This window comes from Hemitrygon akajei, chromosome 2 (assembly GCF_048418815.1).
Source record: "Hemitrygon akajei chromosome 2, sHemAka1.3, whole genome shotgun sequence".
In the NCBI taxonomy this organism is placed as follows: domain Eukaryota; kingdom Metazoa; phylum Chordata; class Chondrichthyes; order Myliobatiformes; family Dasyatidae; genus Hemitrygon; species Hemitrygon akajei.
The window spans coordinates 105,394,183-105,419,387 of NC_133125.1; the positions used below are offsets into that span (position 1 = coordinate 105,394,183).

Consider the following 25,205-nt stretch of genomic DNA (forward strand, 5'->3'; position numbering starts at 1 on the left):
TCTTCCTGATGCTTTGCTCAAGGTTTATTGCTCATTCCAACATCGGGTGAAGTAAACCAAGGTTATCCAAATTTCTGTAGGTAAACTGCTGAATGCTGTGGCTGTATTCTGCACATTCAGAAGCCAAGCTCCGAGGCATCCTCCTACAATCATTTAAAATTATGCCCCCTTGTATTAGCCATTTTCATCCTGGGGGGGGGGGGGGGAGAGTGTCTGGCTGTCCGTCTGGTCTATGCCTCTTTATCATCATGTGTACCTCTATCAGGTCACCTCTAAGCCTCCTTCGTTCCAGCAAGTAATGCCCTAAACCTATCTTCACAAGGCATGGCATGCTGTCTAGTCTAGTCTAGTCAGCAGATTAGTCTGTCTAATCAATCCCCTCTGTACCCTCTTCAAAGCTTCCACATTTTTTTTCAACCAGATCTGAACCAGGGCTAACCAGGGTTTTCTTGATGCAACATTACCTCATGGCTTTTGAACACAATCTGCTGAGTAATGAACACCTTAACAACCCTATTAACAGGTGCCTGGCCTGCTGAGTTCCTCCAGCATTTTGTGTGTTGCTATTAACCCTTTTGTTACAGTATATGTACTAAGTTGTATACATCTTGGGCAACAGTGGATGGATGGTTGAGACAAATACTGCAGGTGATGAAAATCGCAAATCAAAACCATGCTGATAGTACTCTGCAGATCAAGCAGCATCTGTGGCAAGATTCAATGTTTCAGAGCTGGTTGACTGAAGTATTGCCTATACAGCTTAGTATGTCCAACATGTTCTGCTTTTATATGCTGGTGATGGTGGTAAACAAAAATGTTTTAAAATTGTGGAGAATTTCCCTGTTAAATTGAATATACCTTCAAGATGACATGAGATGCATCTGCCTTAACTGTACTAATTCATTTTAAAATGTGTGTTTCTGCAGTATTACCTAGTCTAATAGACAGACTAGGGGATGCTAAAGATCAAGTGCGAGAGCAAGATCAGAGCCTTTTATTGAAGATTATGGAGCTGTCTGCTACCCCACAGGTATAACTAAAAATGCCATTCTTTTGCTGCTGTTGTGCATTGCTGCTTTGATATTAGTAACACCTGATCGCTAATGGGACCTGCCAATGTTGTATGTGTTCTGTTTGTGTTTTCAATTAAAAGTGGGCAAGACATTTAATTATGAGAGCATGTTGTGGTTGGTGGCAAGTAGGCTAGTAAAATGGATGTGCACGTATTTGGATGATTGTTTTCGATTTCTGTAGTTGTACTAAACATTAGAAATTGCTTGTCCCATCACTTTTTAACATGTTAACTTGCTTTTAGATGGCTTATAGCTTTTTAAAGAATTGTTTTAATTTTAAGCAGATTTTCATTTTTAAATGGAATTAGTTAATTTTAGCTTCAGCTGGCAAGTTTAAGTGTTAAATGTGTACAGTGTATATTCATGACTGTACTTGTGTTTTCTTCTAATGGAACATTGTTATCTACTTCCTGCAGTACGTTTGGGAACGAATGTTGGGAGGATTTAAACACAAAAATTTCCGAACCAGGGAAGGAATTTGCCTTTGCCTTATTAGTACATTAAATACGTAAGTAAAAATAAAACTAAACATAAAATACCTAATATTTTTATTGTTTTAGATTTTAGTACATTTTACCTAACTGTTTATTTAAAGAATTTTTTTTCTTTTCCCAGTTATGGAGCTCACAGTTTAACTCTGAGCAAAATCGTACCCCATATTTGTAATTTATTAGGAGATCCTAACAGTCAGGTAAGCTAACAGTCTGTTTTAAATGGAAGTGATAAACCTCTTAATTTTTTCTGACGCTTGCAATTCTCTGCTGAGTAATTATTTCAAATGACTGCTGTATCATCTGTAGAAAGAGGTCCTCTTTTCCGTATGATTTCTTAGTCTTTGACCTTTAGTACAGTTGCTGAACACTTCCTGTTTAGAATGTCCAGGAAAGAATATGTCAGGGAAGTATATAAATAAAACATTTTTTAGTAATGGAATCTGAAATAAAGCTGAAAATGGTGGGAGATATTCAGCAAATCAAGCAGCACTTTTGAAGGAGAAGCCTTGAGCTACCTTATAAAAAGCTAATGATTGGAGAAGAGCATTTGTGTGGGTGATAGCATGAGGAAATGCCAGAATGGGGAGGAGAGGGGAAACATTTCTGCTGGAAATGTGAAATTCAAGGTTGGAATGACATATTTTCTGTAATTGTTGAATTAATTGTCAAGTAAGTATAGTTACAATGTGTCTAGTTTGAACCAAGGTGATGTTCCTGAAGCTTAGATTGTCCTTCATTGGAACAGTGTAAGAGATTGCAAGTTAGAACAGTGTGAGCATTTCTGTGATGAAGAATTGAGTGACAGATAGTAAAATTCAATTATTGATTGAATGTGTTTTTGTGAAGTAATCCTATAAGCATATTTCTGTTTTTTCCCCATTGCAAAACAATGCAATTTGACCACACAAGTCTTCCATTTTTCAATGCCCACTTCTTTTCTCTAGGTGCCTTCCCTTGTAACTGTAGGAAATGTAATGTCTCCCCTTCATTTTTTCCCCCTCCTTGCTTTTCAGTGGAGCAAGCACACTTTCCGCATGAAACTACTGCCCCCATGATGTAATTACAAGTTGGTATATCTGGTGCTCTGTGGAATGTTATATAAGGATTATTCACAGCAACTTTTACCTGGTCATTCAGGGATTCTTTTATCCCTGTGATTTGGAAACCACTCAGTTGATAGAGCCATCTGTTGGCTAATAGAGGCACTGCAGGTATAGCACTATGCCATCTGTAGGATGATAAAATAACTGCATCTTTACAATGCTCTTTATTGTATCTTGCTTTGATAATTGTGTCCAAAGACCATTTTTTGAAAAAGAAAATTTAATCACTTATACAACCCCTTGATAATTAAAAGGATTTTACAGTCAATGAATTGCTTTTCAAATAAAGGCAGTGTTGCAGTGTAGGAATCGCAGCAATCAATTAGAGTCAAACTTTTGGATTAATCTATTAATTATTTAACAATTTAAAATAAAACAAATTACATATCTAGTTGACTTGCTGGCAAACTATTTCAGTTGTCGCCAGTTGAGGAAATGGAAGCTGAAGATTTACATCTATAGCAAAATGTCTCTAGATGCAGAACATCTGTAAGGAAACTACTATAACACTTGTCAGCCGGAATCTGCAGTGAGAAATTTGGTCTCTTGTCAGATAGATTCTGAAGCACTGGTTCTATTTCTCTATGACTACTGCTTAACTTGCTGACTGTTTCCATTTTTAAAAAAACTTAAATTGGATAGATTATCTGCAGCAGAATCTGAGGTTAGCATGGGCTGGCATGAGATTCCATGCTACATGGCACTCTGTATCTAACTCTTTGAATGGTGAACTACGTGACCGCAGAGTTGTTATGTGATTAAGTTATAATTACTTACAGTAAATGTTTTTCTCTTTCTGCATTTTGAGCTTTTCTAATATATTAATTGTTTATAACATCAGGTCCGTGATGCAGCAATAAATAGTTTAGTAGAAATTTACAAACACGTAGGAGAACGGGTCCGAGCAGATCTTCATAAAAAGGGGCTACCACAGTCAAGGTAGGCAAATAATAATCTGCCTTGGGTCAAAGTGCCTTTTGTGCATTTTATTTCTCTCAGATCTGCTATCATTATATTATTGTGAGCATGTTCTTTTGATCTTTAATTCTTACCAAAATTGGATTAAAATGGTGCTGATTTTCCATTCTCCGGAAGTCATTGGCTGCCTGTGTTGTGTTGTTTTCTGAGTGTGGTGTAATCTTTTGGCAACTGAGCTCCTGGCAATGTAGCATGATTGGATACAGCATGGGGTCTGCCTCTGTCTGCTTGTTGAACTGTAATAGCCCCGTCAAAAAATATCTTTATAACAGAGGCAATTAAATGCTTATGAAAGTTCTACGAAACAATTATTTAAAAAGTAAAATCTAACTGTTCCTTTGAACATGTAAAACAATTATCTACACATGGCTTCTGTGGTTTAAAGTGATGTAAATGTAATTAAAAAAATACTTGCCTCTTTCTGGCAGCTGATTTTCTCCCATTCATTTGAATAGGGGCTGCTTGTACAAGATGACTGTAGCTTAAACTGTAGGCAGTCAAGTTTGTTCTGTGCAAGTACATGTATACACAGGTGCAGTGCTGTGAGAATCTCTCTAGCATCCACATCACAGTCACATAACATTGCTTTTCTGGTGAATGGTACTTACACAAATATAAATTATACTCAATTTTTACAAGAAAGTACATTTAGAACCGAACAAAATCAAAGTCCCATTTTAGTGCAAAGTAGTGAAAGTTGCTAAATTGTGATTAGGATTTTACCGATTGGCTCAAGAATCCAATGGTTGATGGGAAGTGGTTGTTCTTGAAACTACTGGTGTTTGACTTCACTGGAAGCTGTGGAAAAAAAATGGCAGGAGATGGGAATCTTTGTTGCCTTCTTGAGACAGGGCCTCCTGTAGATACCACCAGTGGTGGGGATGGATGTGTCAGAATTCACTACACATTATGCTCAGAATGTTCCTGTGCATTTGAATTGCTATACCAGACCATGTTGCAACCAGTAGGGATACTTTCAACAGTATCGAATTTGAAGTTTATTACTGTACATGACGAGCCTAACTTCCTAAGAAAGTAAAGGTGCTAATGCATTTCCTTGTGACTTCACCCATGTGCTGGACCCAACAAGTCATCTGGTAGGTTAATGCTGAGGGATTAAAAGCTGCTGATTCTCTCTATGCTGCTTTTCCTCGATGTAGGCTGCTGCATGTTTTTCCCCCTTCTTGAAGCCAGCAATCAACTCTTCAGTTTTGCTGACATTAAGTGAAAGGTTGTGTTTGGAAAGTCCGTAGGAGATTATTTCCCCTTTGTGTCCATTGAAATTCAGTGGAACAGTACTGGACCATCAGTGATGACAAATTTGAAGATGCACTGCTACCTCAGTGTAGTATCAGCACTGGAAGCCATGACTTTTATAGGGATAGCAGGTTAGATCTCTCCGTTAATACAGGGATCAAAGTGGAAGATCTATCTCATTTGTAGCACTCCTAATATGAAGTAAAACATTTACAGTAATGGCTACTTGTTGAGTAAGGAATCTGATTGAACTGCATTGGGGACAATGTAACAGCGTACTGATTGTGATGTTATTCAACAGCTGTAGTGCCATCATTGCACATTTAAGTCTTGCAAAATTTTATCTTTGCTTAGAAGTGAAATTTATCTCCTTTGCCCACTGGTAAAGACATTGCAGTTCAAAACTGTTTTCATTTCCTTTCACTCTCTACTTTCAGATGCTTTTGGATCTTGTAGTTTTATAAATCTCTATCTTTATGGTACATTATTATGTTCCTTTATTTCCAGCTGACTGGTGATATTTTTGCTTGGTTTGACTTTATTTCAATAAGTAAGGTCCTTGCAACTGAATGTGCCATTGCTCTTTTCAAAGTTCAAAGTAAATTTATTAGTGTAGTTACATGTGTTACCATATTTAACCCTGAGATCCCCCTTTTTGGAGTGAAGGCTAGAAATAAGGGCCTGAAAAACAAATTAACTTCTGAGCTACAGTTGTGACTATTATTACATAAGTAAACAAAACATAAGAAATAGGAGCAGGAGTAGGCCATCTAGCCTGTGGAGCCTGCCCCACGATTCAGTAAGATCACGTCTGATCTGGCCATGGACTCGTCTCTTTCCACCTGCATGCCCTACTATGCAAAAATCTATTCAACCTTATCTTAAAGTAGCTTCCACTGCTTCATTGTGCAGAGAATTCCACAGATTCACTACTCTCTGGGGAAAAACAGCTCCTCATCTCCATCCTAAATCTACTCCCCTGAATTTTGGGGCTATGTCCGCTAGTTCTATTCTCACCTACCAGTGGAAACAATTTTCCTGCCTCTTATTTTTCACTTTCATAAATTTGTGTTTAGGAATTACCTTTTTAGATTTTGCAAAGTGTGAATTAAATGTAATTCTGAGTTTAATAGATATCTACTCAAGACACATAGCACCTGCATGCTCAAGTATATAATTTTGTATTATTTGCAATACAATTTTCAACCAATTCTGGTCACAATGAAGAATCTCACGGGGATTTTGAAGTAAAAGTTTTCATCAAGTGATGCAAACTATACATCTCAACTTGTGATTGTGTTTATTCTTTGTTTCTGTTAACTCTTAGTTTATTTTTTATTTACAGTATGTGAATATTGCTGGAATGTATTGCCAATCCAGTTGTTGAAGAGCTGAGGAGTGAATGGTCCAGAGGAGGATCATGAGAATGATCCTGGGAATGACAGGGTTAATATATGAGGAGTGTTTGATGGTTCTGGGTCTGTACTTGCTAGAATTTAGAAGAATGAGTGGCGATCTCGTTGAAACCTATCAAATATTGAAAGGCCAAGATAGAGTGGATGTGAAAATCTTCCCTGCAGTGAAGGAGTCTCGGGCCAGCCTCAATGCAAAGATGACCCTTTAGAAGAGCGATGCAGAAGAATTTCTTATGCCAGAGTGTGGTGAATCTATGGAATTAATTGCCACAGATGACTGCGGAGGTCTAGACAGAGTAGACACTGAGAGGATGTTTACTATAGTTGGAGAGGCTATACTAGAGGGCAGAGCCTCAGAATAGAAGGATGTTCCTTTAGAACAGTTGAGGAATTTCTTATGCCATAGGGTGGTGAATCTGTAGAATTCAATGCCACAGATGATTGTGGAGGTTAAGTCATTTGGTATATTTAAAGAGCGATTGTTAGGTTCTTGATTAGTAAGGGCGTGAAAGGTTATGGGAGAAGGTAGGAGAATGGGGTTGATAAATCAGCCATGATGATTGAATGATAGACCAATCTCTGGGCCAATGACCTAATTCTGCTCCTATGTCTTATGGATAGTTAAAATCAACTAGATTGCGTAGAAATGGTCAATTTTTAAAAGCGCATTGGTGAACCAGTTGTGCTTTTATGACAATTCTATTCTCCCATGGTAAACAAGAATAGCTTTGTTTTCAAATCTCTGTAGTTGATTGGAAATTTCATTTCCCATCTATTTTCAGGATGCAGATCTTTTGACAGTTTGCTATCACACTTTCCATTAATTTGAGATGCCTAGAAAGTATATGGTTCTTAGCTTTGGGGAACTTACCCAGGGCACAATTTTTTTTCCTCTGGATGCTATTTCTCAAATATATTTCACTGTGTAGGAACCACGAATTTAGTAGCAAAGTTATACCCATGAGTTATGAGCAAAGATTTGCAGTGAGATTGGTAGTGTTAGGAGTGGCAGCAAGTTGATTCTGATTATTACTTTATCCAGAGTATTCTGGATGAAACCATCACTAATTGCTGTATTTCGCTAGTCTCCTGAACCAATGAAATAAGAGTAAGATTTTATACAGTTCCTCCATTGCACGGTGTGTATAAATCTACATCAAAAGACAATTTTTGATGAATTTAATGAAAATACTTTTAGAAAATGCCAATTTTAGGTGAGAAAGTAGTTGCATTAAATTGAGTAACTTTTATGCCTTGTTTGAAAATACCAAATCCTGAAGATAGCGCATCTATTTTTCTTTGAGCCATGGATATTTTTGGATTAGAATAAATTTATCTTTGGTCAGTTTGGTTCTCGTTAACTTGTGTGTATGTTTTTTTTTCTCTGATAGTGCTTTAACATAAAAATTTAGAGGTCCATTGAAGAGTTTTTTTTATCATGGTCAACATATGATCTATTTGCTTTCAGAAGTAATGGTAATGGTAAATTCCTGGTAATGGGAAATTTGTTCATTACTCAAGGATCATGTTCATTTCTGGACACTGAAGAATATGAAGTGCCTGGACAGGTGTAGTATGGTCCAGGGCCGAGAGAACTTTTGAAAGATAAAGGGTTTGGATAAACTGAATAAGGGGAGAATTTCATTTGGCAGAATAATGGAGAGAGAACCTTGACACAGATTTTCAGATTAGTGAAAATAGCAAATTTTGCAATCAACAATGGAAATTCACTATTTGAAGAAAGTTAAGCAATGCTCAAAGAAACAATGTACAAGTACTTGGGGATTATTTTTAAAAAGGAACGAAATGGACTGAAACTAACTTGGAAGCTTAGTAGCAAGCCACACTGGACTCTGGGCCATTTGGCTACCTCCTATAAATAAAGCAGGTAATTCTGTAACTAACAGCAGCTTCTATGTCACGTACCTAAGAATGAAAATCAAGTAACTGTCTGTGATGTACGGATTCTGACTGCATTGTAATCTTTGTGAAAGCAGTGCTATCATAAGTGATAGCAACTTTTACAAAATATATTTGTTGTTGAAGCAGTTGAAAGCCTTGTTGAAAGTCACGTAACTGAGTGTATAATTAATGTCTTGTTAACAACTGAATGGCTTGGTTTTGTTCTTTTGTTCCTATAATAATGGCTTCTGAAGTATGTGTTCCAAGGAGGGAGGTACCCATCACCATCAACTCTTTTAATCTCATACAGTGATTGTTGCTTTAATCTCCTAATTCTGAAGGAGACTATTTATGAATTGTTCAGAATATGGTGGATTCTGGTTAATTGGGACACATCGGGACCAGCCAGTACATTTTGGCCCAATTAGCTGAAGTTTTATGGAAATAGTTAAAAAGGTATTAAAAGACAAACTACTGTTTAACTGAGTATCATTATGTATTTAGATGAAATACAGAACAAATTGGAACACCAATGCTACTACAGTACTTTGAAACTGTACTACAAAATGGTGTACGCTGCCATGTTCTTTGCACTGTAAATGAACAAAATCAGTGCAGACACCTAGTACAGATAATGGACTGCCTTCATTGCCTTCCTGCATGAAGAAGTGTCAAGAATCAGTGCTTTTTAATTCTATGTCCATTGACCTAAATGAATAATACAACGCAAACATATGCAACTGCTTGCTCTATCTAAGCACGATGTAGTCTCTAACAACTGCGCAAGTGCTTGCCACTGACACTAGTTAGAAACAACTGTTTCTTGTCCTAATTGTGTGGCATTGTGGCCTAAGTAAACAAATGAATCCTGGCAGTTCTCTTGATTAGTTTTTGTTCTTTGAATGGTCCCAAATAAGTGTCTACTCCGATTAGCCGATGGTCCGCTTAATCAGAATCCACTGTATTTAAATTCCGTGGTTTTAAACTTCCAAGGTTATTGCTATTCAGTTTTCCTGAAGAATTCTTGTATGTTTGGCCCCAATATTAATATTTTGCAATAGAAAATAAAATAAAAGAAATTTGTGAATTCAGTTTGCTTTCCTATTCTGTCTTCTGCAGAAGAGAAGTGGATTCCAAATATTGTTGGGCAAGAAAAATAATAACTTTAGTTATATAGCATCTTTCCTGCGTTGAGATGCAGGCCCAAAGTGCTTTACATATTTTGTAAAGTTAAATCAGTATAGTCATTAAAGATAGAAGATAAAATTAAAGTTATATGTAAAGACAGACATTGTATAGAATAAAATGTAATTGAATATACAGAATTGTATAAATGTATTCAACATCATCAAGCATTATGTAATTATAATTATGCCAAATTAAAAAATAATTTTTTAAGAAGTGTTTTGAAGCATTCCACAGTACTAGCCTGGTGTACCCCAAGTGGTGGAATATTCTAGATTTTAGAATAGATTGAATGTATTCCACATAAAGCATTCAATCTTCATTTGTAGGTATTTTCCATATTAGTGGCAATTATCCCATTATCACTGATGGTTTTTAAAAAAAACTGTATTAATGCATGCATATTGGAGAACACTCGTGTAGGTGCTGCCCAGCCTATGGCCCCTTGCAAACAAACACGCAGACGCATTTGCTTTCTGCCTTCCTCTTTCACCCCTCTTGCTCAATTTTGGCATTGACTCATTTATTAGCTCCTGCACCTGGTTGCCTATCTGTGATTTTTTTTTTAGCAGCAGAGTTGACAATGGCAGTCCTTGACTCTGGTGGCATTCTGAGCCATGCTTCTGTCTTTGACTGCACACTTAATTATATTGTCACTTTTCCTTCCCAGCTGTAAACCTGGCTGTTTGCTTAACTGCTTCCCTTGTTCTTGACTCTGGCTGCATGGCTAACAGTGTTCCTGATGCATGCTGTGTCCTGCCCATACTGTCCCTGGCTCCAGTTTCACTTTTAGGGCTCTTGATGCCACTCATCCATCACTCGAGCCACCCACCGAACCATGTTCCTATCTTTTTCTCACTGCCAGTTCTGGCTGCCTGTTTAACTGCATTCTGGTACCCAACTTCTGTTGTTTGCCCAAGTGTGTTCCTTATTCCATTCACCAGTTGAACAATTAATTGTTCCATCAAAAATCTAAGAGAGACAGAGATAACAACTGCAAAGCTCAACTACACTGATATATCAGGTCAGGCTTTTGTGCAAAGTTTCCTGGATAGGGGCTTGAGCCCACAAGATTTTGCTTAGCTTGTTAATATTACCAACATCTTGAAACAACTTCTTCCTCTAAATTTTACTATGCTGAGATACCTTTTGGCCCTGTCTCAATCTCTGCCACAGCTCTGGGCCTCTATCTTTTCCACTTGCCGTGGACCTGTCCAACATTCCATCCTCCACCTTCAACCACCAATTCTTCGCCACCTTCACGCATGGGAAGAGTTGGAAGAATTCCTATCTCCACTTCCTGTTCTGACATGTTGGCCCATGGTTGCTTCTTTTGCCATGATAAGGCCACTCTTAGTGAAGGAGCAACACCTCATTTCCTGTCTCATAGCCTCCACCCTGATGGCATGAACGATTTTCCTATTACAGTAATATATTTTTCTGATGCCCTGCCCCCCCACTTCCCTCTTCTATTCCCCGCTCTGGCCTCTTACCTCTTCTCAGCTGCCTATCAACTTCAACACCCCACCCTACCTTGCCTTTCTCCCAAGGTCCACTTTCCTAGCCGTTTACCTTTCCCATCTACCTGGTTTCATCTATCACGTTCTAGCTAGTCCTCCTTCCCTTCCCACCTTTTTATTCTGGCATCTTTCCCCCTTCCAGTGCTGATGACAGGTCTCAGTCTGAAACATTGACTGCTTATTAATTTCCACAGATTTTGTCTGACCTGCTGACAAATGCAACATCTGTGTTTCTTTTGAAACAATGTTTTCTGATTGACTCGCCAAATGCAGTAATTACCTGAATTTAATGTATTATTGATTTGGTAACACCTCAGAGTCAGGTTTAATATCACTGGCATATATCATAACATTATTGTTTTGCAGCAGCAGTATATTGCAATACTTAAGTAAAAAAAACTATAAATTACAATAAAAAATATTTATAAATTGAGTAGTGCAAAAAGAGGGCAAAGAAAGAGCAAAAAGAAAAAAAACAGTGAAGTAGTATACATGGATTCATTATCCATTCAGAAATCTGATGGTGGAAGGGAAGAAGTTGTTCCTGAACTGTTGAGTGTGTGTCTTCAGGCTCCTGTACCATCACCTTGATGGTGGCAATGTGAAGAGGGCATGTCTTGGGTGACGTGGTCCTTAATGATGGATGTCGCCTTCTTGAGGCATCACCTTTTTAAGATGTCTTTGATGCTGGAGAGGCTAGTGCCCAAGCTGGATCTGATTGAGTTTAGAACTTTCTGCAGCTTGTTTCAACCTGTGTCCCATCCATTAAGAGATGGTGACGAAACCATTTGGAATGCTCTCCGCAGTACATATGAAGAAATTTGCAAGTGTCTTTGGTTACATACCAAGTCTCTTAAAACTCCTAATGAAGCTTAGCTGCTGTTGTGCCTTCTTTTTGTGATTGTATCAATGTGTTGGACTCAGGACAGATCTTCAGGGATGTTAATACCCAGGAACTTGAAACAGCTCATCCTTTCCACTACTGATCCCTCGATGAGGTCTGGTGTGTGTTCCCTCTACTTTCCCTTCCTGAAGTCCACTGTCAATTCCTTGGTCTTGCTGACATTGAGTGCAAAGTGATTTTTGTGAGACTGCTCAGCCAGCCGACCTGTCTTGGCAGCGCTGCTCTAGCAGCCAACCCGTCTCAGCGCTCAGAAAGTGTCATTTTGTTAGAAATATACAGCGCAATACAGGCCCTTCAGCCCACAATGCTATGCTTTAGAAATTATCTAGAGTTACCCGTAGCCCACTGTTTTTCTAAGCTCCATTTGCCTATCCAGGAGTCTCTTAAAACAGTAGTCCCCAACTACCAGGCTGTGAGGAAACGATATGATTTGGTGATATGAAACAATATGAGTCAGCTGCACCTTTCCTCATTCCCTGTCACCACTGGCAGCACATTTCAGTGACAAGGAGTGGATAGTGAAACTCGCCTATCTGTGTGACATCTTCAACCTACTCAATGACTTCAATTTGTCACTTCAGGGGAGAATGACAACTGTCTTCAAGTTGGCTGATAAAGTGTCTGCTTTCAAAGCCAAACTGGAACTATGGGGATGGTGAGTGGACGGGCATACTTTGAATGTTCCCAACATTAGCTGGGACTTTGGGAGAGACTGAGGCTGCACCGCCCTTCTCACAGCTGGTGTGCGATCTTTGCTGTCGACAGAATTCAAGCGTTACTTCTCAACCGCAAATGACCCAAGACGTGCAAAGGAATGGGTCCATGACCCATTTGTGAATGTCCCCGGTGAATTATCCACGTCAATGCAGGAAGAAGATCAACTCCTCAAGCTTGCAGATGACGGTGGGCTGAAAAGTATGTTTGACATAACATCTCTGCCGGCATTCTGGATCAAAGTCAAGGCTGAATATCCTGAGCTAGCCACAAAAGCACTGAAAATGTTGCTTCCATTTCCAACAGCATATCTCTGTGAAGTGGGGTTTTCTGCAATGAATGCAACGAAAACTAAATTGCGGAATAGACTGGACAAAAGGAACCCCCTTGGAGTATCGCTGTCTCCCATCACCCCTCGATGGGACTGTCTTGTTGCAGGGAAACAAGCCCAGGGCTCTCACTGATTCAGCGATATTGGTGTGTTGCAAGATTTTATATAATCATGCGAGGAAAATATTGGCTGTGTTTAATATTAAATTCGTTAGATAAACCCTTTTAGAAATGAAATTGAGTGTATTAGCCACTTATAAGTGAGTTATAGTTGACTTATCACCTACATTCTGGTTGTGATTAACACCCCACCCCCCTACCCTTTCGGTTGGTCCGCAAGCATATTGTCAATATTAAACTGGTCCGTGGTGCAAAAAAGGTTGGTGACCCCTGTCTTAAATGACACTATTGCATCTGCCTCCATCACCGTCGCTGGTAGCCTATTCCACGTACTCACCACTCTGTGCGTTTTTATATATATATTAAAAAAAAACTTACCCCTGACATCTCCTCTTTACCTAATTCCAAGCACCTTAAAACTCGGTCCTCTCCTGTTAGCCATTTCAGCCCTGAGAAAAAGCCTCTGACTATCCACATGATCCTCTCGTCATCTTATGCACCTATCAGGTCACCTCTCATCCTCCACCACTCCAAGGAGAAAGGCTAATTTCACTCAACATGTTCTCATAAGGCATGCTCCCCATTCCAGGCAACATTCTTGTAAATCTCCTCTGCATCCTTTCTATGGTTTCCACATCCTTCCTGTAGTGAAGCGACTAGAATTGAGCACAGTATTGAAAGTGGGGTCTGACCAGGGTCCTATAAAGCTGTAACATTACCTCTCTGTTCTTAAACCCCTATCCCATGGTTGATGAAGGCCAATGCCTTAACCACAGAGTCAACCCGTGCAGCAGCTTTGAGTGTCCTATGGACTCGGACCCTAAGGTCCCTCTGATCCTCCACACTGCCAAGAGTCCTGCCATTAATACTATATTCTGCCATCATATTTGACCTACCAAAATGAACCACCTCACACTTATCTGGGTTGAACTCCATCTGCCACTTCACAGCCTAATTTTGCATCCTATCAGAGTCCCACTGTAACCTCTGACAGCCCTCCACACTATCCACAACACCCCCAACCTTTGTATCATCAGCAAATTTACTATTCCATCCCTCCACTTCCTCATTCAGGTCATTTATAAAAATTATAAAGAGAAGGGGGTCCCAAAAAAGTTTCTGAAGCACACCACTGGTTACTGACCTCCATGCAGAAAATAATCCGTCTTCAACTACTCATTGCCTTCTGTGGGCGAGCCAGTTCTGGATCCACAAAGCAAGATCCCCATGGATCCCATGCCCCCTTTCTTTTTCAATAAGCCTTGTATGGTACCTTCTCAAATGCATTGCTGAAATCCCTGCTCTACCTTCATCAAAATGTTTAGTCACATCCTCAAAAAATTCAATCAGGCTCGTAAGGCACGATCTGCCCTTTGACAAAGCCATGCTGACTATTCATAATGCCTATCCAAATGTTCACAAATCTTGCCTGTCAAGATCCTTTTCCATCAACTTACCAACCACTGAAGTAAGACTCACTGGTCTATAATTTCCTGGGCTATCTCTACTCCCTTTCTTGAATGGAACAACATCTGCAACCCTCTAATCCTCCGGGAGCTCTCCCATCCTCATTGATGATGCAAAGATAATTGCCAGAGGCTCATCAGTCTCCTCCCTCACCTCCCACACCTCCCACAGTAGCCTGGGGTACGTCTTGTTCAGTCCCGGAGACTTATCCAACTTGATGCTTTACAAAAGCTCCAGCACATCCCCTTAATGTCTATATGCTCAGGCTTTTCAGTTCGTTATAAGTCATCCCTACAATCACCAAGATCCTTTTCTGTAGTGAATATAGAAGCAAAGTATTTATTAAATACCTCTGCTATCTCCTCCGGTTCCACACAAACTTCTCCACTGTCACACTTGATTGGTCCTATTCTCTAATTTCTTGTCCTCTTGATCTTCACATACTTGTAGAATGCCTTGGGGTTTTCTTTAATCCTGTTCGCCAAGGCCTTCTCATGGCCCCTTCTGGCTCTCATAATTTCATTATTAAGTTCCTTCCTGCTAGCCTTATAATCTTCTAAATCTCTATCATTACCTAGTTTTTTGAACCTTTCATAAGCTTTTTTTTCCTCGATGAATTTTAACAGCCTTTGTACACCACGTTCCTGTACCCTACCATCCATTCCCAGTGTCCCTATGCAGAACACCACTCAAATATCCCCTGAACATTTGCCACATTTCCCTGAGAACATCTATTCCCAATTTATGCTTCCAAGTTCCTACCTGATAGCTTCATAGTTCCCCTTACTCCAATTAAACACTTTCCTAACTTGTCTGTTCCTATCACTTTCCAATGCTATGGTAAAGGAGATAGAATTGTGATCATTATCTCTAAAATGCTCTCCCACTGACAGACCTGACATCTGACCAGGTTCATTTCCCAATACCAGAGCAAGTACAGCCTCTCTTGTTGGCTTATCTACATACTGTATTGGGTCAGGAAACCTTCCTGAAAACAACTAACAAACTCCACCCTATCTAAACCCCTTGCTCTAGGGAGATGCCAGTCATATTTGGGGAAATTAAAATCTCACACAACGACAACCCTTTATTATTACACCTTTCCAGAATTTGTCTCTCTATCTGCTCCTTGATGTCCCTGTTACTATTGAGTGGTCTATAAAAAGACACCCAGTAGAGTTGTTGACCCCTTCCTGTTTCTAACCTCCACCCACAGAGACTCAGTAGACAATCCCTACATGACTTCCTCTTTTTCTGCAGCGGTGACGCTATCTCTGATCAGCAGTGCCACACCCCCACCTCTTTTGCCTTCCTCCCTGTCCCTTCTGAAACATCTAAAGCCTGGCCCTTGAAGTACCCATTCCTGCTGCTGCACCATCCAAGTCTCTGTAATGGGCACAACATCTTAGCTCCAAGTACTGATCTGCATTCTGAGCTCATCTGCTTTGTTCGTGATGCTTCTTGCATTAAAATAGACACATCTTAAGCCATCGGTCTGAGCACATACTTTCTCTATCACCTGACTATCCTCCTCCTCGCACTGTCTCCAAGCTTTCTCTATTTGTGAGTCAACAGTCCCTTCCTCCGTCTCTTCAGTTTGGTTCCCACCCCCCAGCAATTCTAGTTTAAACTTTCCCCAATAGCCATAGCAAACCTCCCTACCAGGATATTGGTTCCCCCTCGGTTTCAAGTGAAACCCATCCTTTTTTGTACAGGTCTCACCTGCCCCAATGATCCAGAAATCTGAATCCCAACCCCCTGCTCCAATCTCTCAGCCACGCCTCACTTTATTCCTATACTCACTGTCGCATGGCACAGGCAGTAATCCCGAGTTTACTATCCCTGAGGTCCTTGCTTCTCAACTTCCTTCTTAACTCCCTGTAGTCTGTTTTCAGGACCTCCTCCTTTTTCCTGCCTATGTCATTGGTACTCATATGTACCATGACCTCTGGCTGTTCACCTTCCCACTTCAGGATATCGTGGACACGATCAGAAGCATCCTGTCCCTGGCACCTGGGAGGCAAACTACCATCTGTGTTTCTTTCCTGAATCCACAGACTCTCCTGTCTGAACCCCTAACTATAGAGTCTCCTAATACTGCTGCCTTCTTCCTTTTCTCTACCCTTCTGAGCCACTGGGCCAGACTCTGTGCCAGAGGTGTTCCTCCCCCCCCCCCCCGGTATGCAATCGCACCTAACAGTACTCAAGTAGGAGTACTTATCGTTAAGGGGGACAGCTGGAGGGGTACTTTCTAGTATCTGACTCTTGCCCTTCCCTTTCCTGACTGTTACCCACTTATATGGCCCCGGTGTGACTACTTGCCTATAGTTCCTCTATCACATCCTCACATTCCCTAATTAGACGAAGGTCATCGAGCTGCAGCTCCCGTTCCCTAACGCGGTCCCGAAGGAGCTGCATGCAGCTCAACACACCTGGCGCAGATGTGGCAGTCAGGGAGGCTGGGAGTCTCCCGAACTTCCCACATCTGACACCCAGTACAGAACACCAGCCTCACAGACATACTTCCTGTTTCTATTTCTCACAGGTAACTTACCTCGCCTCAGCCCGTTATCGCCAAAACCCGACCATTCTGCCTCAGATCACTCTGTCGATGCCTGCTCTGCTAGGCAGTGTCTCCCTTTTATGCTTGCTGAACCTTCCCTGCTATCTAACTCAAGATTGCTGCTTCAGCTATAGCTGCTGATAGGCCACATACAATGGACAACTGCTCTCGAAACTCCCTTTTTAAATAATCGCTGCCGACCTGCCAGAAATCCCTCGGGGTAAAGCTCTTTTGATGCCTCTGATAGGCCATGTATGAAGGACAAAGGCTCTCGAAGCTCTCTTTTTTTAAATAGTTGCCACCGACCTGCAAGAAATCCCTCTTGATAAAGCTCTGTTGATGTGCCGCTGATAGGCTACGTACAATGGACAAATGCTCTCAAAGCTCCCTTTTTAAATAACCGCCGCTGACCTGCGAGAAATCCCTCTTGGTTATATGGCAATGCATGGTTAAGTGTTATAGTCATTGCATTACCTATGATTGTATTATTTAGCTAAGTTAATTAAAATATAAAGCTTTGATTTTTATGGTAGATGCAATTGAGTTGATGGGAAAGGTTGTTGTCTGCAGCAGTGCTTGTATTCTTGTTATCAGTAGAGGTCTGCAGTAGGTGCTGATAGCTCTGTCTTTACTCTTAGCTGTGTACTTATGAAGGAATGTAGCCTGGCTGTATCATCTGTAGAGGCCAGATTGTGTCACAGTCTTAGACACAATCTAAGACATTGTGTAGACATTAATCTGTAGATGTAATAATCTGTAGACATTATTGTGTACAGATGAATAAGAAGAATTGTAGTATTTAATTGTTGAATATTATAGAATGGTAACTATCAAAACTAACCAGTGGGATGACAGGGTAAAGGAAACGTACTGCAATATTTGGAAAATTAAAAGTTTCTCATTCGGCCCAAGTATACTTTATAACTGAGTCTGATCACTTGAAGGAATAAAACATGGGATGAATAGGAGGACATAAATTAATTATAAGCCAGCTGAATTTGAAATGTGTTTGTTGATGATATTTGTGCCTCTTGTTTTAACTTGACATGCTCCTGTATAATTTTTCAGTGGCATTGTAATATCTACAGCAGATATCTGACTTGCTATTAGAAGCCAATAGAATTTTTCTTGTTATGGAAACCTTGTGAGCTGCTTGGGATGAAACAGTGCATTTTGCATGTACTGTATAAATATTGTATTGCATTTCAGAATCAGGTTTATTTTCACTGACACGTGTTGTGAAGTTTGTTGTTTTGTGATTGGTTTTCATTTCACCATGTTATGAACAATAACTGGGTATATGATTATTAAAGTACATTTTATCCAAGTAGTTTACACATTGATCTGTAACATTATATGCTCAATGTGGTTTGCCATGCTATTGTAAAATATCATACACTTATTTTACCATGCTAATTATCAGGCAGTTAAAATATGTATGTAAATGTTTGTGGTGAACTGTTGGGTAAAATATATAATATAATTCAGGATGCTGATGGATCGTGCTGCTTCTCCTCCCTCCTGCCCCCCCCCCCCCCCCCCCCCCCCAATTTTGCTAGTGGAGTCTCAATTTTTCTTTTAGATCCCTATGTTGATGGTGGGAGCACTTGTCATAAAATAATGAACTGAAGTTTATAATTATGACAGCAAATTCCACGTGTACTCTTGCATTCGGGTAAATTGGTTATCTAAAAAGAATCTGACTGGTAATTCTGTTCTAAGTACAGATTGGGACAGGCGATCACTGGTACTACAGGCCCACAAATGGTATATATGCAGCTTTCAGACTGATTAATTCACGCTGATACAATTGTATTTCTATGCTATATTAACTGTCCTGCTGTACATTCTATTTATTACAAATTACTATAAATTGCACATTTAGCCGGAGACGTGACACAACGTAAACATTTTTACTCATGTATATGAAGGATGCAAGTAATAAAGTCAATTCAAATTCAATAAAATGGTCAAGGGGTTGTTGCAAATGAACATAACAGATTATCAGATAATGCTCAATAGAACAGTCCCTTGTGGCTGGCACCAGTCTTAAGTCAAGTGGCACTCCAACTCTGGGACCCACTGTATAGGTAGACTCTAATGTTATGGCAGTTGGAGTATGAATATTCACCCTCTCCGAAACTGCAACTTACCACCAAAAAAAAATCTAGGATAGGGTCTTCAAAAAACAGTTATGTGGTGTGGGGATTTATTTTCTTTCTCTGCTCTCATGACCCAATACATGCTCAGATAACATAGGTTTGTATTATGTTAAATTGTGATTGGACTAGGAATGCAACCTCTCTAACTTTTTATAGAAATAAGAAATATTAGATGATGTTAAAATGTGCAACCTTGACAGCTTTCTCTTTCATTCTGTATTAACTGCATCCATCTGCCAGCCTCTAGCCAAGGAAAGGATCAAATCAGATCTATAGCAATTCAAAGGTTTTGTTCTCAACCTTTCACAGATTACTGCAGTTTCCAAGATTGCCCAGCATTTTGTTTTGCATTAACCTTCCTGAATACTTGGTCTTACAGGATTTTTTTCCTTCCCAAAAGTACTGCCCAAAAATACTCCAAGTTTGAAGTAAATTTATCATTGCAGTACCACCATTTACAACCTGAGATTCATTTTCTTGCAGCCATTCACAGTAAATACAAAAAAACACAACAGACTGCACCCAACAGGATGGGAAAAACAACAAATGTGCAAAATGACAATAAACTGTGCAAATACAAAAGGGAACAAAATGAAATGATAATAAATAAGTAATAAATATCAAGAACATGAGATGAAGATTCCTTGAAAATCAATCCTCAGGTTGTGGGAATAAGTCAGTGATGGAGTGAGTGAAGTTATCCCATCTGGTTCAGGAGGCTGATGTTAAAGGGCTAATAACTGTCCCTGAACCTGGTGGTGTGAGTCCTGAGGCTTTTGCACCACTTTCCTAACAGCAGCAGTGAGAAGAGAGCATTGCCTGGATGGTGAGCGTCCTCAATGGATGCTGCTTTCTTGTGACGGTACTTTGGGTAGACGTGCTCAATGGTGGGGAGGGGTTTTACCTGTGACAGACTGTGGTGTATCCACTACTTTTTTTTAGACGTTTTCATTCAAGTACATTGACGTTTCCCTATCAGACCATGATGCAACTGGTCAATATACTCTGCACCACACATCTTTTGGATGTTCCCAATCTTGGGAACCTTCTGAGAAAGTTGAGGCATTGCTGTGCTTTCTTCATAATGGCAATGGTTTTTGATCTTGATACTGATGTTACTATGCCTTTCCATTTGGTGAAAATGGTGACTCTTGGAACATAGATGAAGAATAAAGTGATATGGAATTATTGGTTTAATTCAGGAGCACAGATTTCTATTAAGCACTGACTGGAGCTTGACCCTCCAAGCTCATTGTAGGTTGATTGATATGGTTGAAATCATAATTCAGTAATTTGGATGGGGCAGTAAAGAAATACATGGGGAGAAAAAAAAATCAAAGTTGGCAATTTGAATGCTTCTGATGTTTAGAACTAACAGCTATCCATTTCAGAAAATAGTCAGTTCTTAAAGATTATCCGTAGTCAAACAATATCTCATGACTCAACATTCCTGTACTTTGAAACTGAATGATGATCATGAGTTCATGTTTAGAATGAGTTGTATATTTCTTTCAATGAAAATGATATGATTTGTGTTTTTATTGAAACTTAATTTTATATGAATAACCAACATAAAATTTGATTTATGATTTTTGCTTCATGAAAATATTCCTTGTAATGAAATGCAATTTCATTGTATTCAATTACATTTACTATTTGTTCCACAAGCTTTTTTTTGACATTATTGCTTTGCTTTGGGTAGGTTGAATGTAATTTTTGCAAAATTCGATGAAGTTCAAAAATCTGGAAATATGATCCTTTCTTCTGCAACTGGTGAGTAATTTAGACTCTTGTTTTTTTCAGCTGTTTTGTGCTATGTTGAATCCTTTTGTAGTTTTAGACAGAAGTAGTTAATTTTATTTTCCTTTTGCATAAACATATTTAGATTTATTTAAAAATTGTAGAAAGGTTTGATATAATTATGCTTAACTGACTCGGCAATCAAAGCTGAAATTTAATTTTGAATATGGTCCTATGGGAATGTTTTGGTTTTAAAAGTAAGTAACATTAACTGTTGCCATTTAGAAAGTATGATGCTGGGCAGAAAGAATGCTGTTACTAAAGGCTATTGCCTTTTTAGGTTGTAGGTAGTATTTTTTAAAAAAAAAGATGTGCAACTTTGTTATTCATTCAGGTATTTTGTATTTTCTGGAAGCTAAATTCTGAATTAATGAAGTATTTGAATAGTGAGATTATGTTTTAAAATGTTTTATGTGAGTGGTCTATAATGTAGCATTTGTTGGCTACATTTTTATTTCCTGATGGAGTGCCAATACATGGCCATTCTGGTATCTCTGCAGTTTAAAGTCATTGATTTGTTGGAACTGGAAAACGGTGCATATTTTTAAAATGCAGAGGCAAGGTGGGAGAGCAAAAATAAATAGATGGAACAAAAATGTCGAATAGGGTGAAAACAGTCACTAAGTAATAGAAAGGATTATAGGATAAAGTAACTGACAGTAAGGAATGAAGGAAAAGATAGCTAAAGGATAGATACTTTATCAGAGATTCTTCTGTATAATGCTAGAAGTAGACCCGTTTACTAATTTTATAAAATGCTCAATTGTATTTGCAACTATTTAGCAAATGAAGCAGTCCTTACTTGGATACAGCGTGACCTGAACAGTGTTGCTGTTTGGGTTGATAAATGGTAGCTACCATTACCTAACACAGTAAGAGATGATCAGGCCACCAACCATGACATTCAATAGCATGAATCATCACCTGGATCTCCCGCAATCAATTCTAGCTCACCATCAGAAACTTAACTGGATCAGTTGCAAGAGGAGATCAGAAGTTCAGTGTCCTTCAGCAGCTAACTTGCCTTCTGACACTCCAAGGCCTTTCCAGCCTTTAGAAGATGCAAGTTGGGCATGTGATGGAATGCTCTCCCCATCCTTGGAAAAGTGGTGCATATGCAGCTCTTAAGTTGGTCAACATCATACAGACCAAAGAGGCTACCTTGAGTGGACACCCATCCAATGCCCCTCAGTATTTATTCCTTCTGCTGATGCATATTTGCAAGTTGCTCAGGCTACTCCAACAGGATGTTTCAAACTGCGAAATGATAAAGGTAGCAGGTGCAAGGGAACCTGCAGGTGGTGGTGTTGCCAGAATTAGGTTTAATCTCCAAATTGGAGTTTGGACTGGCAGATGTGTCTCCAAGCTGCACAGCATCCTGGTTTGGACATACCGTAGATTTCGCACTACAGAGCGCACCTGATTAAAAGCCGCTGGCTCTAATTTTAGAAAGAAAATCAATTTTGTACTTGTACAAGCCGCACCGGATTTTCGGCCGCAGGTGTCCCACGTTGTAATATGAGGTATTTACACAGAAAGATATTACACGTGAGGATTTTTTAACTTTTAATTAAATCCATATGGTAACATAAACAAATACATATTGCAAATGCTTTTTTTCGAACCGTGCCTGTAACGCGACTACTTTTAAATATACATACGTATCGGTAACACAAATTATGTTGCGTATACTTTTTTACTGAACAACATTCCAATATCTCCTAACGACTGGTAAAAAATATATATACTGCAGCCTACCGGGAAAAGTTATTGATCGCCTTTAACTTAAAAGCAGCGTTCGCTCAGATCTAATGCCGCTCGCCCCCACCTTCCCGTTTATCGCAAACCGGTATTTCCCACAAGACGCGGCGAAACCGGGTGTGATGTCATAGCATCCCGGGATGTAGTACAGAAAACAAATATAGTTAAAACACTTCTAACTTTAACTAGAAATTACTAACAAATGAATTACTAAGCGAAAATATTATAAACTAAATAACTGCTATAAAGGCAGCACAATGCTTTTCTTCGAGTGTTTTCCATGTTGATGAGGGCGAGTACAAATGACTGATTTACAATAATTTAATTGTGAAAGTGCGCTTGATTTATCGTACAATTTCATTGGACCTCTGTGAACTACTCATCAATTTTATTGGTCTACTGTTACGAGGCAAAATGTTTTTGGCGGCATGAAAAAAAACCATGCATTAGCCGCACCGTAGTAAAGGCCGCAGTGTTCAAAGCTGTTCAAAATGTGGGAAAAAAGTAGCGGCTTATAATCCGACATCTACGGTAGGTTATTTTCCTTTATTGGTTAGGGGTCTAAATCCTGGAACTATCTATCCTACAACATGGTGGGAACATTGTCACCAAAGGACTGCTGTATTTTTGCTGCTGGCTTCTCGAGCATTAGGGGATGCTGCCCTTTTAGGCAAAGCCCAGATCCTGTAAAATAAAAGAAATATGACATTAGAGCAATGATCAGAAATGTGATTTGGAAAATTTGTATGTCTTTTGTCCACAAGGCTGCAGTGTATTTAAAAAAAAAAAAAAAGGTGCTATTCTTTGAACAGATTTAGAATAGTTTGGGAAACCAAGGTCAGAATGGAAATCCGGCTGTGAATTATTATTTTGTGACCAGAGCTCAAGTCTTTAAACTATAGGCCATGATTGTCAAACTTGCACTGTAAGAAGACAGACAGACATTATTGATCCCGAGGGAAATTGGGTTCCGTTACTGCCGCACCAACCAAGAATAGTGAAGAAATGTAGCAATATAAAACCATAAATAATTAAATAATAAAAAGTTAATCATGCTAACTGGAATTAAGTCCAGGATCAGCCTATTGGCTCAGAGTGTCTGAGACTCCGAGGGAGGAGTTGTAAAGTTTGATGGCCTATGAATGACTTCCTATGACGCTCAGTGTTACATCTCGGTGGAATGAGTCTCTGGCTGAATGTATTCCGGTGCCTGACCAGTACATTATGGAGTGGATGGGAGACGTTGTCCAAGATGGCATGCAACTTGGACAGCATCCTCTTTTCAGACACCACTGTCAGAGAGTCCAGTTCCACCCCCACAACATCACTGGCCTTGCAAATGAGTTTGTTGATTCTGTTGGTGTCTGCTACCCTCAGCCTGCTGTCCCAGCACAGAACAGCAAACATGATAGCACTGGCCACCACAGACTCGTAGAACATCCTCAGCATCGTCCGGCAGATGTTAAAGGACCTCAGTCTCCTCAGGAAATAGAGATGGCTCTCACCCTTCTTGTAGACAGCCTCAGTGTTCTTTGACCAGTCCAGTTTATTGTCAGTTCATATCCCCAGGTATTTGTAATCCTCCACCATGTCCTCACTGACCCTTTGGATGGAAACGGGTCACCAGTGCCTTGGCCCTCCTCAGGTCCACCACCAGCTCCTTAGTCTTTTTCACATTAAGCTGCAGATGATTCTGCTTGCACCATGTGGCAAAGTTTCCCACCGTAGCCCTGTACTCGGCCTCATCTCCCTTGCTGATGCATCCAACTATGGCAGAGTCATCGGAAAACTTCTGAAGGTGGCAAGACTCTGTGCAGTAGTTGAAGTCCGAGGTGTAGATGGAGAAGAGAAAGGGAGACAGGACAGTCCCCTGTGGAGCCCCAGTGCTGCTGACCACTCTATCTGACACACAGTGTTGCAAGCGCACATACTGTGGTCTGCCAGTCAGGTAATCAATAATCCATGACACCAGGGAAGCATCCACCTGCATCACTGTCACGCTTCTCACCCAGCAGAGCAGGGTGGATGGTGTTAAATGCACTGGAGAAGTCAAAAAACATGACCTGCACAGTGCTCGCCAGCTTGTCCAGGTGGGCGTAGACACAGTTCAGCAGGTAGACGATGGCATCCTCAACTCCTAGTTAGGGCTGGTAGGCGAACTGGAGGTGGGGGGGGGGGGTCTAAGACTTGTAACGCCCTTTGAGGAGACTGTACAGACAAGCTGAATGGGTGGGTAATTGATGAAATTTAATTCTGAGAAGTAGTAATGTTGGCTTTTGATAGATTTAAGAAGCATTATAAGCTAGTGGGTGCAATTTTAAAACTGGTATGTCAACATAGACTAGTGGTATATGTGCTCAGTTCATTGAAAGTTTTCGTACAGATTGAGAAAGTGGCTGAAAAAGTACATGGTGTTGAGTTTGTGAAATGGAGTAAAGTGCAAGAATGTAATGATGA

At 39.8% G+C, this 25,205-nt stretch overlaps 1 protein-coding gene across 3 annotated transcripts in view; it reads left to right on the forward strand.

Annotated features, from left to right (window-relative positions):
• Positions 1-25,205, forward strand: part of clasp1a (cytoplasmic linker associated protein 1a) — a 313,776-nt gene that overhangs the window by 77,827 nt on the left and 210,744 nt on the right. For all 3 annotated transcript variants that reach the window (XM_073026772.1, XM_073026780.1, XM_073026787.1), the window contains exons 4-8: positions 927-1,030; positions 1,490-1,581; positions 1,689-1,764; positions 3,512-3,609; positions 20,890-20,960. In XM_073026772.1, the coding sequence (XP_072882873.1) occupies positions 927-1,030; positions 1,490-1,581; positions 1,689-1,764; positions 3,512-3,609; positions 20,890-20,960 (441 nt within the window). The remainder of the gene's footprint in view (positions 1-926; positions 1,031-1,489; positions 1,582-1,688; positions 1,765-3,511; positions 3,610-20,889; positions 20,961-25,205) is intronic.